Source organism: Phalangium opilio, unplaced genomic scaffold (assembly GCF_054372755.1).
Source record: "Phalangium opilio isolate 3A_F unplaced genomic scaffold, DU_Popi_V2 ptg000011l_1, whole genome shotgun sequence".
NCBI classification, from domain to species: Eukaryota; Metazoa; Arthropoda; class Arachnida; order Opiliones; family Phalangiidae; genus Phalangium; species Phalangium opilio.
Genome location: NW_028324147.1, coordinates 6,956,316 through 6,974,416, shown reverse-complemented (window position 1 = coordinate 6,974,416; position 18,101 = coordinate 6,956,316). Strand labels below are relative to the sequence as shown.

At 36.4% G+C, this 18,101-nt stretch overlaps 1 protein-coding gene across 2 annotated transcripts in view; it reads right to left on the bottom strand.

The window, feature by feature from the left end:
• Window positions 1-229: 229 nt before the first annotated feature.
• LOC149710142 (transmembrane protein 47) overlaps window positions 230-18,101 on the bottom strand; it is a 94,741-nt gene continuing 76,869 nt past the window's right edge. For both annotated transcript variants that reach the window (XM_089859626.1, XM_089859622.1), the window contains 3 exons: window positions 13,126-13,318; window positions 5,751-5,900; window positions 230-4,791 (listed from right to left, as the gene is read on the bottom strand). In XM_089859626.1, the coding sequence (XP_089715752.1) occupies window positions 4,562-4,791; window positions 5,751-5,900; window positions 13,126-13,318 (573 nt within the window). In that variant the 3' untranslated portion in view covers window positions 230-4,561. The remainder of the gene's footprint in view (window positions 4,792-5,750; window positions 5,901-13,125; window positions 13,319-18,101) is intronic.

Here is an 18,101-nt window from a genome sequence, read left to right as displayed (position 1 = left end):
CAGTGACCAATTCGGTAACGTTGCTTCATTGTATTCCTCAATTAACATTCTCTACTAGCGCCAGTAAATCGTGTACATATTTTCCCTGCAGAGCACTGACGCCTAAGGAGAAGTGTCTAGACTGGTATTTCTATATACCATGTAAGTTGTAGTTTGTAGGCCTAGCAGACTAAGCAGAGTACCTACTACCAAGGCTTAATTACACTTGTGTAACATTATAAACATACCGTTTCTCTCAAACATCTTTATTATGTGGCTGCGGTGTAGATTCACTCAAAAGTTCTAATAAATAAATCATTACGCTCTAAACAATAAAAATTATAAAACAAAGCAAATTTTTTTTCATTCGCGGTTAAAATTGTTCCCGGTCTACCGTAATTAGGCTTAGCTCGCAGCATGCCTCGTTGACAACTTAAAACGCAGGCCGCAGCCATTCGCTTGATGTTTCGTATTCACAAAGTGAAAGTCGAACTTTCAACACGGGAGCGGACAAACTTCCGATAACAACTTCCGGAAACTTTAAATCGGCGCCAAACATTCGCCACTTTCAAAAGTACCGAATCTTCGCAGTGTTCGTTTTGATATTCGCCCTTTGTGGTCACTTGTGAGCAGACGAAAATAGTTGGAGTCAAGGGAATCCAGAATGCAATGAGTGGCGCCTTTTTAATAGCGTTTTCCTTTGGGTCCTCGCGGAGCGCTCCCATGGAGGAATAAAACTAGGAGATCCTATTCTTCAAAAACAGTCTTTAACGAAGCTGGAAACTACTACTACCATTTTTATTGCTCCTTGGGAGCGCTCCGCGAGGACCCTAAGGAAAACGCTATAAATAAGGTCAAGTTTGCCTAAAATTTGTTTTCAAAATAAGCTTCTCCACAAAAACAAACATAAAATAGATAATTTGGCCTACTATTAGGAGGGATTGCAAATAAAAACAACCCTCTAATTAAAAATAATTATTTTTGGAAATAGCGAAACTTATAAAATTAAACATTCTAATATCTACTCTCCACACTGACCTCATCATTCAGGGGTCATCATCGTCCTTTGTGTGTCTTCATTTTTAATAGTTTATGTTTGTTTTTTTTACATAATAATTAAAAAATAACATAGAGAAGATTGTTTTGTATCGAGTAAAAATGTACAAGCCTTTTATGTCATTTAAAAATGGGCCAATTAATCTTAATTTTATAATAATTTTAAATATTTTCTATGAATTATAATTAATTCCAAGGAAATTTTTCTTTCATTACATAAACTTTGACGCGGCGAATAGGTTTGTTTGTTTACTATGATACACTCCTAAAAATATTTAATTTGGATTAACTAACAACAAACTTTTACGAGGCTTTGAAATTTTTCTCGCCAATGTTTTATGTTTTTTTTTTTTGAAAACTGAATAAAATTTTGTTAATTTTTGTAATTATTTTTTTTTCGTATTTTGGGAACGCTGTATACAAAGCTTGTATTTGTTTTTTAATATTACTATATACAAGGAATTAGTGGGAGTTTTGTTAGTTTTTTGACATTTTTTTTATGAGGTACATACAACTTTTAGTTTGTATTAGATTCGGAACGTTTTTCGATTTAACTTTTTTCAATTTAAGAGTTTAAAAATTTTAATTTCTTTTTTAAACGCTTTGTAGCTTAGCTGCATAGTTAGAGTAAGGGTTGTTCAACTTGTTTCTTAGTTTGTGTTTTTTACGTCTTTATATCTTAATAAGTTTTTGGTCTTATTAAGTTACCACCATGTGGCTGGCTGTTGTACGTTTGAATAGTAGTTTTTACCATTTTAGAAAAAGCAGACGAATCATTGGAAAGATCTCGCAGTTATTTTAGTAAAAAGGAAAATTTCAAAAGGTTTAGTCATATAAAATATTAAATTAATCGTAGTGTTAATTAATTTATCGTTCATTAGGCTAAGATAGTGGGTTTGACAGCTAGCTACAAAAGTTAAAAAAGAAACATTTTGAATACTCTTTTTTGTTTGCGAACTTAAAATAAAGGGCTATACATTATGTACCTACAAACTATAATATATTAAGGTATATTTATTTTTCACATTATATACTTTCTGTTCTTAAAGCTAAAAGGGTACACAAGTTGGACGGTAGCATTAGATATCTAGAAAGGTTGAAAACTGGTTTTGTTTAGTTTTTTTTTATTTTCTTGAATTTCTTCATATTTCAACGTCAAAAATGGGAATTTTAAGGTTTAATTTTTAATTTAAAGGATTAGTGAAACAATGTATCGAGTTATTATATTCGGATTCCTTAACCTACAATACGCCTGACAGTCTGACACCCTTAGCTGCAAGTACAAAGCCAATAGATCACCTAGCTGCCATCATGATACTCTTAAACCATGTTAATCTGACGCTAGTTACCTACAAAAACAAGTTGTCTCATAGCAGACGATTTTTTCAACCTTAGGATCCTAAGTAAGCCAAAATTTACTTCCAGTATAATTTAGGCCTATTTTAAAGGATACAGAATATGTAACTGGATTCCTGTAACGTTCCACTCTTCCTTTAAAAAAAGGGGAAAATATAATTAATTTTAAGTAACATTTGCGATAAATTAAGTTTTGAAGAGGTTCATATTTGAAGTAATCTAATGATTTTTAAATGTTTCTTCTGAATATACAGGCACTTCACTAAACTCTACATTTTCAAAAACATTTTTTAGCAGATTTTGTGTTGTAATTTTAAAAATTGCGCCAAGTCAACGTCACCTGGATCTTAGGCGTGCAGCGAAAATTGGCTATACTGCAATCATACAAGTATACGTTCGAGCTTCAGCGGTTTTTAATTAAAAATAATTAATTATCAAAAAGAGAGCTTGGATTAGTGAAAAGAAATCTTGCAAAACTGCAAAATCTCGAAAATTTGCTAAAAAATGTAATTGCGGATTGAAACCTAAGCAAATTTTAATTTAAAGGTATTTTAATCTTCAGAAGGGATTTCTTTTCTTTTATACTTAAAATTTTCATAATTTTTTAATACTTCATTTTAACAGTTATTAAAAGATTTAGTATAATTACTATTTGTTTTTCTATTATTTTTCGTATTTTTCAATAAAATTGTTTTTTATTATGCTTTTTACAATTATCGTATAGGTATAATTAATTATTTTTTTAAGATCTAAATTTTCTTTATTTAATGTTTTCCTCGTCAATAAGTTCCAAAAGTCTAAATGTTATTTAATTATTTAAATTAAGCTTTAATTAAAATGATTTAAAAAATACTTATATAGGTAATTCTAAAACTAATAATAAAAATTCCACAAAATTCTTTTTATATATAATTTTCTTTTTTTTTTTCGTTTCTTGAAAATTGGGGAAATTTAATTTGGGCGCTTAATTTGCTTTTAATTAATATTAGCGTTAATTTAAGAGCATATAAATTTTTATAATATATACATTTATAATAATAATAATATATGATATCACTCAAAAGCGGGAAGGAAATAAAATCGTAAATGCTTTATTTTAAATTCTTAAAAATTAATATTTAGCCGATTTTCAGATCATATATTTTGCCAATTTTTTTAACGTAAAAAAATACACTAAATTATTATGGCACTACTAACTTTATCGTCGTCACATTGGAGAAGTTTTTCATTTTTTGTTTTGAAAATACGCTATAAACTATTTGTTTTGGCGGCTAAGGATTATAGATCGACCTTATTTGAGGTCTAATTCGTATAGGACTAAATTAGACCTACAAAATAAGACCAAAAACACCCAAATCGGGCAATAAATAACAAAGTTGTGAAGTTTTTATTTTTAAAAAAAAATTTAATAATTTTTATTAATTTAATTTTAATTTTAATTTTATTTTTAAACCTTCGCAACTCTGTTATTTGTGGACCGATTTTGACGTTCAAGGTCTTATTTTGTAGCTCAGATTATGACCTATTCGAACCTCTAGAAAAATATGATTAAGGTTAAGACGTATAGTAAAAATAGGAGAAAGATTTGAGTAAAGTTTTTTTTTTTAAACCGAAAATTTTAAAAGGGTAGGTAGGGTGTAAAGAAACAATTAAAAAAAAAAAACACGCTCGAAAAGTATTCCCATAATCTCTTCCCCGGAAATTTAGTATCATTTTTTGACGAATCGTTTCACATCACGTGTGCATTATAATATAGCGATTAAACCAGCGTCGGCAGTGTAATTTTAAAAACCAGATATTAAAAGAAATATATTGTTTTCGCGAAAACACCCCAATTAAAATTTAATCAATCATAAACGGGGTCATAGGTCATCGCGATTGTGATGTTAGTCTCGTGATAAACACTCACGAGCTTTCTACGAAACGAAACGAAATATTTTTTTTAAAACTTTTTTTTCAAATACACGCTTTAACTTTTTTTCATTGAATGTTTTTATAACTTTTAAATATTACAGTTCATCTTCCCTTTGAAGATAGTGTCATTTTATTTTTAAAAAAATTGTCGCGCGAGAAAACATTTTAATTTTTTTCTGGCGCGTGAAGTGACGTGTGACGTCGGTAGGCGTATTGAAGCGACGATTAAACGGGGATCACGTGATTTGACGCGAGATTACGCTTTGGAATCGTTGCCATGGTGATGCGTAATGGCGCGCTCCTTGTAATAGATTTCTTCAGTTTCTTTATCGCATAAAAGCAACAAAATGGCGCCAAACAAAAAAATGGCGGCTCCCCAACCGACACCGTAGGCCCAACCAAATTCCCATAACTGTCTATTGCTTTGCTCGATTTCGGCAGCGAAACAAGCCGGGTAAATGACCAATGCCACCAGAATACACAACACTATAAGTTTTTTTGGTCGTTTTTTACCAACACACCAATGAGGTTCACCGCGAAGAAATTTATCCAAAGAAAGTGTTTCGAAGCACGCACGACGTGGAAGACCAACGTACGGGGGTTGGAGAATAACAGAGAAAAAGAGAGAGAGAGAAAGGAAGAAAAAATAAAATTAAGTCTTCACACGACAGGAAAACATTATAAAAAATACTTCCACACGCTCCTGAGAGAGTTATACACCCATTTTACCAGGTTTAGCCTTGTATTTCAACGCTTTATGGACCAATTTAAGCTAAGTAAACGTTTCCCCCACCAGATTTAGTCGCCTTGGGATCTATTTTGACCTACTATAACTAAACGATTTTGCGCCAAGGCAATTTTTAAGAATAGCCCCTAACTAAAACTGTAATGGGTTAGATTAATTTTGATTTCATGTGTAAACCCGTCCCTACTTCACATATTTCACAAAATTATTTAGTCTCCTTTAGGTCTATTTTGGCCTACTATTAACTATCGAAGTAGTCCATAGACCATTTCCATGAATAGCCCGGAAACGAATACAGCAATAGGCTACATCATAAGTTTAAAAGACATGTTCCATAAGTATGATACTACCTATATTTCGTAATGGTAGAGACTTACAGCTCGAGCTAGTTCGAGAACGACAAGCGAGAATTGTAAATTACACGCGGTTTGCAGTCCATCTTCCTATTTAGTCTGCATTACTAAGTCTTTGAAAGCGCCTCACCAGAGAATCTACGAGAATCTATGACCTACGTTGTCACTTCATGACAAGCTCCAGTTTGTAACCAGTGACGAACTTATGGAACATATCTTATGAACTTAAGGTTATATTAAGCTCAGTTATGTTAGGTTAAGTGAAGTAGTTGTAAAATACCTCACCAGGCAACTACTTAAATTTTCTTTCAAGATTATTATATTTTTGGAAAAGATTTTGAACTTACACGCTGAGACCATAACGTATAACGCTATTCTGTAAAGAAGGTACTTCCTCTGGGGTTCTTTGCTGCAAAGGCCGCATCCCGTCATCACAGTGGCGCCAATGTCAAACAATAGCGTCAAAACGCACAAAACTGCTGCCGCTTGAATATACCCTGTATGGGAGAAATAAAAAAACGTCCAGACGAAAAGAAAATTAAAATTCTAGTACACCGATGTTGAAGAAAAAAAAAAATCACTTTAAAAGCTTTAAGACCAAAAAGGTTCAGTTCTAGTTTTTCCATCTTTTTTTAATACTTTGTTCACTTAAATAGATCTAATACAGTAAAAAGCAGCAACTACGTAAACGTATATAAAGGGTTGTCTCTGATAAGTCTGCCATAAGATAATGGTGTGTACATTGCTTCAGAACCAATTTATTGAAAGGCTTCAATGTACAGGGTGTTTCTGATAAGACTGCCATAAATTAAGGGTGATATTCTATTGGCAGTTTTGAGTCAAAAATGCTCTATGACGTTTTGCCGTCCGGGTCACTGTTTTCGAGTTATGATTTGAGTGTTGTAGGGATGACCCCTTAACTAAATTAGAAATCATTTTCTTTCAGTTTCTTAATTGAATTTAAGGGGTCATATGTAAAATACTCCAAACATAACTTGAAACGGTGTCCCGGACGGCAAAATATCATAGAAATTATCTTTTCGACTCAAAATCGCCCAAAGAACATCACCCTTAAATCCCTTAATTTATGGCAGACTTATCAGAAACACCCTGTATATAACCATCTCTTTCTCGTAACCTTTCAATAAAATGGTTCTGTAGCAATGGACAAACCATTTCATGCCTTCTCAACTTTCAACTTATGTCTAATAACTAAAAGCCAATAGAGAAAAAAGGCACCGTATCTAAGATAAGCATTGAGGCCCAATTTTCAAATCCCCCGCCTTTTACCTATTAGTTTTAGTTCAGTGAACGGTTTTTAAAAAAAATTAAAACATCGATAAAAACTTCTAAAAGAATGGAGAGAGGAGGATTTTAATCATTTTGGAAAAACTGGATTGAAATCGCCAATTTTTTAATATATACTTTTTTGGGGGGTTAAATTTTTTTTTTTAGTTGAAGGGGAAAGCCACCCCATTTTGTTCTTGAATGTTCCCCCCCCCCTTCCTTTTTTGATCAATAATTGGATTTGAGGGATACCAGGGGTTCAAAGAGGTGAAGAATTTTGGTTAAGGAATCCCCCATCAGCCTCTAAAGAGAAGGCAACCCAATTTTTCATTTTTCTACCAATTTTTCAAATGGCCTTAATTTTTGTTTTTGACCTCATCAAGAATACATATAGTTAGTTGGAATCATTGTGCTACCATATCATATCTCCATGTTAATTTCTTTTGTGGGCCGGGCTTGAGAACTTAGTATCCGTCTGGCCTCGTAATTCTGACGTCTCTCTAACTGTGATTTCATTGGTTGGTAAGCAACGCGAGGTCAGACTCGGGCACGAACGCAGCGAGATAGATTATAGACGTGTGGCGGTAGAGAGGGGTGTAGATTTTGTATCCCTCCATCAGGGCGCGCTATTGTAAGAGGGGATACTGTACGCGCCCAGTAGGGGGATGACACTGAGCTAAAAGATAGAAGGGTATGACGTTTGCATACGTAGTACTGACGCTACTCTATTCGCGAGGTGAAGTTCGTCATACATAATGTTTAGTTTAGCTAGCTCTTCCCACAAAATCGGCCTAGATACGTTGAGAAAATGGCTCCACAATGATTCCTATTAGCTGTATTTATTCCTAATCTCATATTAGACAAATAGTACTTGGTTGTCCTCAAACCTAAGAATAAAACCGTAAAAGCCACGTGATTATACAGAAATTCACTAGGTTTGAAGATGTTTTTGAAGTATGTTGTTATAAGATTGCCCAAAATGCATGATGGAACCGGGGAAAATCCTAGATCACCCCACAAAAGATTAATTCTAGAAAGTTCTCAGGCCTTTTATGGGTTCTTAATTTCATGAACTCAACTAATACTATCACCAGAAAGTTATATAGTTGACACAAGGAACCATTACCTCCCCTAAAGAGAAAACTCTTATCTCATCTAAAATTATCAACGTGGTATATCAAGAAATTCCTGTATCACTTCCACAACAACGTTGCGTTGCAAAGACTACCTACTAGAGTGGATAAAACGTAGATGAATTTTATAGATTCAACGTTTGGAGAGATACTAATCAAAAGTTTAGCACCAAGACTAAATATGGCTTTTACTGAAAACCAACGCCGTTCTCAAAAGCCGTTTTTCGTCAATATCACGGCTTACGATAACATATAGGACTATATTTCGCTGTGTAACATTTCCAGTATCGTGAATATGCCCCTCAATTAATCATAGAATACAAATCCGACAAACAAATCAAAAATTCATGATATATTTCAGCATCCCGCAAAACAATGCGCAGCCTTTACTCAATTTATTTATTTATTTATTCCACTTGGTGCAGTACAAGTTACATTTTCTAGCAGAAAACTTACTATCAGGTGCATGTCAGCTCGAAGAACACAAAGATTTGCTTTAGCAAAAAACTCAACAGCCTAGAGCTATATATTACTTCGTTAAGCTTAAATATATCTCAAATACTTGTAGGTGTTAAGCCTAATTTAAAAATGGCAAATAAAAAGTAATTGTCATGGTCACCATACTTCGAGAACGCTACAGGTTTTCATACTAGAATTTCGATCAATTCGCCATGGAAACTTTTGTTCTGGCACCAGATCTATGAATTTATCATCACAGTAAAGCCACCTAGCAAAGCGTAACGTGATTGGACGCCTTAGTACATACGCGACACGTTTCATTGTGCCTATCTCTATCTATCAAAATGAAAATGACCTCGTTGGAATTACCGTTTATTGGCAGAACTACTTCAGTTTCCCTTTGGCCGGCCATAGAACCTACCTTCCATTTTCCATTTCCCTTGAATAAGTAGATGGGGAAAAAGGCTTAGAGGGGCAAGGGCACAAGCAAAGCTGGTACGCGATGTTACGCCTCCATTTTGATAGGATAAAATCCCCTTGGCAGATTATCATACAAGATGAGCAACGATTTTCTGGATAGGTGCGTTCCTAACCATTGCACTACAGCGGCTCTGGGGGCTACAACTGAGCAGATAGTAGTATTACCTAAGCCTAAAGTACTAAAGTTGGATGGAAAGGTAGGTAAGGTAGATAGGTTGGAAGCAGCCCTGCTGGGGAAAAAAAAGCAAATTACTTTTTTCCCGCATAAGGGATTACATCATTCGGATATAGCAAAACCTTGGTTGGGAGTGACATTTTTTTGTTAGTTTTGGGTAGGGTACTACCTAAACATAATATTGTCAAGAATTCATTGACGTTACGAAGAATATGGGGACATTGTTTTACTTTAGTTTACGGTCCTAAACATAATATTTCCAAAAGTGCATTGATAAAAACATAAAGTATACTTCAATGAACCTTGCTCGCACCATGCAATGAGAAACCCCCTTACCTCTTAGAATAGTGTCGACCCCCTCTGCATACGACCGTAGCACAGAGAACAAGGGTGAATAGGCACCTAAATGTTGAAGATGCTAACTCTAGTGCCAAGAATTAACGTTTGGATCGCCACCATAGAGTACTATTTTCTATACCACTTTTGACCTCAAAAAACCTCTTATCTGATTCGTTGGTCGTGTAGAGGTGAACTAAGTATACTTTTTGTTTTAATCTATGAACTTTTGTTGATATTAACCATGGAGTTTGGCAAATCAAATTTGGAAATTAACGAATTGTGACTGTGCACATAAACAAACAATCAAACACACCAATTTGCTAAATTTATATAAGCATGAGATGAAGTTACGCAACAAAAAACATAGTGTGTTAATTAAAATATAGGAATTATCATGAAACTATGGGATTAAGGGCTTAAAATATATTGAAAAAATAGGAAATCTATGAAGAGTGGTCACTCTGCATTAATTTGTCAGTCGCGTCAATTTCTTGACCTATAATAACCAAGAAATGTGGAAAATATTCGAAAGATTTTGAGCTATCAGAACAAGAGAAAACGCCATCATTCCATGTGGGAATAATGCTGCAGCAGGAATGCATACAGCTACTAAGAATCATTGTGCATCATACCTCTCATGTAAATTTCTATGCGTGTTTTATGGGTCGGGCCTCATAACTCCGACGTCTTTCTAACTGCGATTTCATTGGGTGTTAGCAACGCGAGGTCAGGTACGCACGCAAAGGTGCAAAGAACAGTGAGACAGAATTCGTCATACATAATGATTAGTCTAGCTCTTATCACAAAACCCGCCAATAGATACGTCAAGAAAACGGCAACAACATCATTCCTAGCGCTCTTAGCTGCACGTATTCTTGGCTTCGAAACAAAATAAGACTAGCACTAGAACTAGGGGCCGGCACACTGTAGTAATGACTTTTGCCAGTATATCCGGAGGGGTGTGATAATAATAATAAAAAATTCCTAACAGGAATTAGGGGTAATTTGTTAAAACACCTTCCACTGTTATTTTTCACGCAATTCATTAGGAAATGACGTCTCCCGGGGGGGAAACACCCCTTCTCTCACACCACACACACAAAAGTACCGTTGTTATCCTAGCAAGAAGACAAGCTGAAAGGAAATTTTTCCAACGCATACTCCGATGGAAACGAACGACTTGAGTCTTTAGTCTTTACCTCTTCGGATGGAAACATAAGTCTGTACAAATAAGTCGGAAGCGACACAAGGCGAGGGTAGGACTTGACGTAACTTTGATAGCTTGGAGGAAAGTTTAATTCTGGAGTGGAATGGTTAGGGGCCAATCGCAGCTGTTTTAAAATCCCAGCATGCTTTTCGAAGGTTGGGCGTCATTGAGTGCAGCTCTCCACCTCTTGGTGGAAATATTTTACTACCTTAGTCAGGTGTAAACATTAGTTCTTGTTGCAATAACCAGGTGACACCTAAAGCTTTTTTGCCCAACCTAAAACCGGAGTACTATGGGTAAATTTTACGGCCAGGTATGGGGTAAGGGTCCAGAATCAAACTTTCACCCTCAACGGTGTTCTCTAAAGTGCGTAAGACGGAATTCGCTTAAAGAACTGGGCAAGTTATAGCGCCGTTATTGAGAAAACTCGGACGAAGTAGTATGGAGTTGGTGGCTCAACTTTGAACAAGGAAATTCGACTTTTCACTGGTTGGGAGTCAAGCTCGACCTAAAAATTCTTTCCAATGTGACGACTCTTGTGTTTACATGATTATGGATAGGGCTATGATTAGTTTTCAGGCTAGAAGGACTGATACCATTTACATCAGGAGTCTTGGCTACTTAGTACTTACTACACTTGAAAATATTTCTCAATTTACACGTTCAGTAACTCTGCAGCGATTCGAACTTATAGTCGGACATGGCAAATAGGCTTATGATTGGAATAAGAATTAAGCCGTAATGGTTTGTGGGGGTGGTCGGTCAGAGGTTGTTAGGGGGGTTTGACTAGGATGTCATTAGTCGCAAACGATATTATTGCCTTTAACGCCGTTTCAGTTTCATCAAGAAAATTGCTTTTATTAAACTAATGATATTTGACGAAGCCCATCTCCATCCCGCCCTTTTATTCCACGAGATCTAAGTATGCGAGCAGCTGAGAGATTTGCGCCTTTTAGAAAAAGTTCCCTACCCCAAAAAGTGATGCTCAAAGCAAAAATTTTAAATTTTTCGTCAGAAGGGAATTAGGCAAAGTGTTTATCTTAAAGCGAATTCCATTTACAGCTTTGGGCCGTTCTCAGAGCGCTCTAGAACATTTCTCGTGTTCCATTTGAAGATTCGGATTTCTGTCTACCATAGACAGAGCAGGCGACCTGAGATAATCTCGAAGCTGGTCACTCACTGTATAAAAAGACAGATCAGTATCCCACAGATCGGTTCAAATAGCTTTGGAGACTAAAACTGAACTGAACCGAAAAGAAAATCCATTCGGAAAATTTAAGGAAGTAAAATTTATTGAATCCTAACACTAAACAGACTTAGAGCGCTCTTTTAGTTTTGGTACAAGAAGACACAGATGTGAAACACGAATAGCTAGTAAAAGACTAGCTACCAACACCAGATCGTCTTTCTCTCAGACTAGCACTTTTTAGTCTCTTAACGACCTTTCTTTAGAATTTAGCCTCACTCAGTTCAGTTCATGCAACTAACTAAACAGAACTGAAAACTGATCTGAACTACAACTGAAGCGATAAAATCTGTCAAAACTGAACCGCAAATTGAACTGTTTGAAATGAACTGAGGGAAACCTTAATCAGAAAGGATTATTTCTCGATAAACCTGTACAGACGTTTGGCGGTAAAGACAAACTAACGTTGAAGCAGCTCCGGAAATGATGGATATTATATTTCCAAAGCAATCTATAATTAACGATTTTAGCGCTCCCTGTCGGACTTTATGACAAGGTATCTCATTGCAGGTAAATGGAATACATAATTAGCCTCCGAGCATTTAAGGAGCATCCGCGAGGCTTCCATCTTCCTCTCTCATGTACTGCACACTTGGACAAGAGAGATTACATAGTCCCATTCCTCAGGGGGTGAATTTTGAAAAAGGTCTAATGCGGATGACCTTTGTGTTTGAATTATATTCAAATTATTTAAATTGTAATTAGGGTAAGAGGTTTGTGTCGGAATTAAAACCGAGAAAGGGCAAATTAAGGCACATAAAGGAAAGGAAGGGCAGCAGAAAAGGTTTCAAAGGTTGTTACAAACCTTAATAACGTTTGTCTTTGTCGCTACGGACTTTGCTCTTAATTTTCTACAACAACCCTCTTTCGTAATTTGGAATTTAACTCTTAAACTGTTTTAAGTTTAATTTAATAGTGAAGCTTCGCGCTTGAGGAGCTTAATTGAATTATGGAGGCTAACTCGAAATATATTTCACCGTGACACTTGAGGAGTTAGGTTTTGGGTCAACTAGGCTTGGAAGAAACCGCTTTTTAGTCAAATCGTAGTATACGATGAGGGGGCTCTTAGTTTGATCCGAGCCGTAACAGTAGTAGTAGTAGCAGTTTTGCAGTCCATCTTCCTATTTAGTCCGTATTAAGCCTTTGACAGCGCCTCACCAGAGAATCTACGAAGCTTCACCTACGTCACTTCATGACGAGCTCTCATTAAGCAGTGACAAATTTAGGGTACATATCTTATGACCTTATGGTGGTAGTAGTAGTAACAATGGCCGGAGTTTTCGCTATAGTTTTTAGCTTAAAAGGAACTCTATAGTACTTTAACCCACCCATAGGCGGTATCACAAAGACTTAGTAACAACTAGTATACCCAAATGAATAAGGAGAATGTACTTGCCTACTTGTCGGACGGGATAACATCCACCTCCCTTCTTGGGGTCCATATCGAAAGGCAGCGGTTGTGGCGCTTTGTCGTCGATGCACTGTTCCCACAGGCCTTGACGGAACTTCTCCGCCGTCAACCAATTGGAAGACGCCAGGCACAGGATCATTAGTAAAACCACTATAAGTCCGCAAATGAACGCTATCACCTATAACAATAACAAAGAAGGAAAACGGTTTAGTAAAAATATCACCAACGCGAAAAACGGAACGGGTAAATAAATGAAAGAATAACATTGAACCATTCCCAAACCATAGCCCACTCGATCACTTGCTCAACGACTCAAGATGCTTGCGTTATTTTTGTACAAATGATTCATTTCTAATTATGGTTTTATGGACCGCTTCCATGACCCTTGTCAAACTACATGTCCGCGTTAAACAACGCTTGGCATGAGCAGAAGACAAAAGACCTAGGTAGTACAACGCCCGCGTATGATTATTACACTGTAACATTTTGGGGCCTATTTCTTAGTCGCAAATAAACTGTGTCACTGAACCGACACTCTATGGTGAAACCAATATGGCGTTTTACGTTTTTAAGCTTGTTGGGAACTTCCTCCTGAACTTAGTTTATTATAGACTTCTGGCTGTATTTATTACTGATGTATAGCAAAGCAGTAACAAGACCGGTAGTTACTACCTCTTGAACTTAGTTTATTATAGACTTCTGGCTGTATTTATTACTGATGTATAGCAAAGCAGTAACAAGACCGGTAGTTACTACCTCTTTCAAATTAAAAAGGATACCCTACGTTTTCTAAACTAAGCGTTTGGTTTTCTATAAACTAAATTTTTCCCGTGAAAAGAGACAAAACACAAGGGAAGATGTTGATAATCCCCATCGCGTGGGTTTTAAAACAAAAGAGTAGAGGATGGGCGAAGATTTCCAGGAAGTGCTATGGAGGGGGCGGGTTGCCCAGAACGGACGCTGCAGGATGTTACTGGACAATGCGGACCCGCGGATTAGACGCACGGTTTAATTCTTCTCAAAACGGAACGGGGGCCCCGTCAAAATTTATAACCATAAACAAAAAGCACAGGCTTTAATTGACGAAACTTCGTTAAATTTTTAATACCCCTAAAACATTGCCAAGTTACCTTGTCGAAAATTAAGCTTTAAACAACGTTTAACCTTCGTAACAAACGGCGGTTTAAAAAGACAGGCTAAGGTAGAAAATTCGCAACCTAATTTTAACAGCTCAAGAGAAGCGAATATAGGGCCTAGTCTTAGTCTGTCCATCGAAATAAAAATAATTACAACTTAAGGACGGGAGTAACTAACGGTGGTAATTGCGTTAATACGAGTTTCACATTCGACCCACTCCGTAACGCACCTTTCCGTCTATTGGCTCTAATTCAAAGCTAGAACGGAAAAGTTTGAAATAAAGTTTAAATATGAACTTGTTTATTTCAACAATGAGTAGCGGTCAGAAATCGTACAATTGTTGTTAATTGAATAGTTTGAAATAAACTATATTAAATTACAGTTAATTAGTGATAAATTGGTTACAATCGAGGGGTCAGTTACTCTTTCAGCATGTGTACACGCTTGGGGGAAACAGGTGAGATGGAGTAGTTTTCTCCGTACCCCCATCTACAGCGACGAAGCCTTCACAGTAGCTTCGGCGTTTTAGTAGTGTCGTATGGTTCGTAAACGTCGACAACGCCCCCTCATGTGAACTAGCTCCTCTATTTTTAAATAGCGCTACGCGGAAGCACTAAACAATCTGCTACCAAAGAAAGGGGCGTTCCTAAGGTACTCTGGATGACTTTTATTGTCGTACATGGCCAACTAACATTCAACCCCATCTCACCTCTCCCTCCAAGGTTTGACTGCACAACGTAAATACGCCCTCTACAGTCTATAAAAGAGTGCGAAATACAATATTGAAATTAAGGCTTAACGAGAATAAATGAACTCTTAAAGAACGAGACACAACGTATTATCTCTTTTAAAAAATTTTGTTAAATCGCTCGAACTTCAAAAATTTATAACAATCAATGATTTACTTCATTACAAGTAAGACTGCTGAAATATTAAACCGTGAATTTGGATAAACCTTAATTCGAATAATTCACGAATGAACTGAATAAATTCATGACCTGAACGTTGGTAGTACTCGCGAACCCCACCTTCCCTTTAATAGAGCGGATAATTAATAGATGAATATCATTTTAGAGTTTTCGCGGAGAGAGAGAGAAAAGGTTAAATCGCTTAGTAGTAGAGAAAAGGGGGGCACGACCCCCTAGGGACCCCCTATGAAATATCCGCCCTTTAAGATTAGGTAACAACGGTGCATGGCGGTGAGCCCCCGGCCTTCAATATTTCAATGTCAAACTTTGGGCCTTGGCTAGTATGAAACGAGAGCGGGAATTCGTCAAAATTAATTAAGGCTTGGGAGCGCCACCACCTTTTTTCAAAACCTTATTACCGTTTGAGGGCGAATCGTTAATAACGTTTCAACCCGCTAAGCCTTGGTTAGAGTCAAGTTACAGGGAAGTATTCTTTCATTAACTGATTTAAGGCAAATTCTTTTGATACAAAGGGTTGTAAATCAAAACCCGAGAAACTTTATTCCGAAGCTTCGCGTAAAGTTCGCGTTCTTGGCAACCTTATTAGAACCAATGAAGGAAAAGGCACGTGGTAAGAATGAAGAGGGTAACGAGGTCATATCAATCTCCTAATATGCCTCGCTTTTGGTATCTATTGTTTCTAAAGCGGTAGTCAGTCAAAGTTGTTATCGTATACCGCTCAATTAAGAGCGGGCAGCACACTTTGAAACAATACTTCCTGAGAAGTGTGGTATGGTATGGTATGGTATGGAAGGGTTAGAACTGGGAAAAAATATTTTGGAGCTAGCCCGTCGCCCATATCATATATATTTTTTACATATTCAACAATATACCTTAATTTAAATAAAATAAATTTGGTTTACGTCATTAATGAGTTTATATTTTAATTTCAAAATTTCGGGATCAACCACTATCAAAAATATTATTGAAGGTGTTTCGGATAAGTCTGCCATAAATTAAGTGGTTATGTATGTTCTTTGAGCGATTTTGAGTAGAAAATGTTCCATGACCTTTTGCCGTTCGAGCCACCGTTTTCAAGTTAAGATTGGAGTATTTTACGGATGACCCCTTAAATTTAATTAAGAAACTGAAAGACAATGATTTCTAATTTAATTAAGGGGTCATGCCTAAAACACAGAAATCGTAACTCAAGAACAGTGGCCTGGACGGCAAAACGTCATAGAACATTTTCGACTCAAAATCACCCAAAGAAAATCGCCCTTATTTTATGGCTAACTTATCAGAAACGCTCCTTTCAATTAAAAGTCTGAAAAAAATCCTCTCCTTTAAGTGAATTATTTTCTACTTTACAGTTTAGTGTGGTCGATTGGCTTTATAATTTTGAGAGGATGTTTATAGGGAGGGTGGTATGTTCACGGCTGACTGCTTTAGTCACTTTTCATTTTTGAATCTTGAATGAAACTCGATTTATGGATTAAAACATTAGAGGCTCTAGATTAATTAAATTCTTTCTGGCATGGGCAGAAACGCCTTGAAATATCGCGATCCCGCTTAAGAATTTAGCGATGGAACGGATCAATTGGAGATTAGGCAACATTCTTAAATCACTTTTGATTAATTGATAGCTTGACTAAAGATAAAGAGTTCATTCATTAATTGAAATTATCACCAAAAATAAAAAAAATTGTTTTATCCTGTATACTAGTGGGTACGGACGCTAAACAGTTCGGATTTTTGGGACTTGGGTTACTCTAACAGTCGCCATTTTTAAAGATGGCGGCGTATTGAAAACAAAGAGCGTACAGTTCATCTATGAGATGTAGTGAACAAGTATACTAAATATCAGTCAAATCGGTTGAAACCTACGGATGTTAAATCTGTTTTGATCACTTTTGGCCGACATTATACAAGATGGCGTCCTATTCAAACCAAAAAAGCATACAGTTCAAAGTTTATAAGATATTTTTCGAACCAAAAGTATGACACTTCCTATACTTGGTAATGCTAGAGACTCTCTTAGAGCTAGTTCGAGAACGACAAGCGAGAATCGACTACACCTGGTTCATTTTGCAGTTCTACTTTCTATTTAGTCTGTAATAAGCCTTTGACAGCACCTCACCAGGCGTCGCTTTTCGAGAATCTATGACCTACGTCACTTCATGACAAGCTCCAGTTTGTAACCAGTGACAAGCTTGTGGAACATATCTTATAAACTCATGGATACAGTAAAATCGGTTGAAACGTACGGATGTTATATCAAGAAATGTTTTGGTTAATTTTATCACCGCCATTTAACAAGATGGCGGCGCATTAAAACCAAAGAGGATGATAACAGTCCATCTAAGCTGATCCTCACTAATTTCGATATTTTCCCAAAGGTACATACAGAAAGACTATTTTAATTTAAACACGTTCTTAATTGATCTCTTAAGTCATTTTAAATTCAGTGGGGAGTTCCGTAATCGAGCGAAAACTTCGGGGGATTAATTTTAGATAGAGATGTAGGAAGCAGCGGAATAGTGGAAGTTTGCTCATAATCAGATTAGAGACGTCTTAATTCCGGTGTGGACTGAGATGGGGAGGGGGAGGTGAGGGGAGGAGAAAGACATGCAAAAGGGATCAAATTAAGCCAACTACAATCTCGCTCAATACAACTCGATTAATCCCAATTTAAATCCAGTCAAGAGCAAATCGGGAAGGAGTGTAATAATACCCGAATAACGATGGTTTTTTTTAAGCGAGACAATAGACCCCTTAAGTTTCAAAAGACAGGAGGTAAGATACAGTCTGATGTTTTTACCACTTTGTTTTCTTGAGGATGAGGAACCTCTGGTATGTGGATAACAAAGACTTTAAATATGGCTTCAAGTAAAATGACTTTAACGGATGGACGGG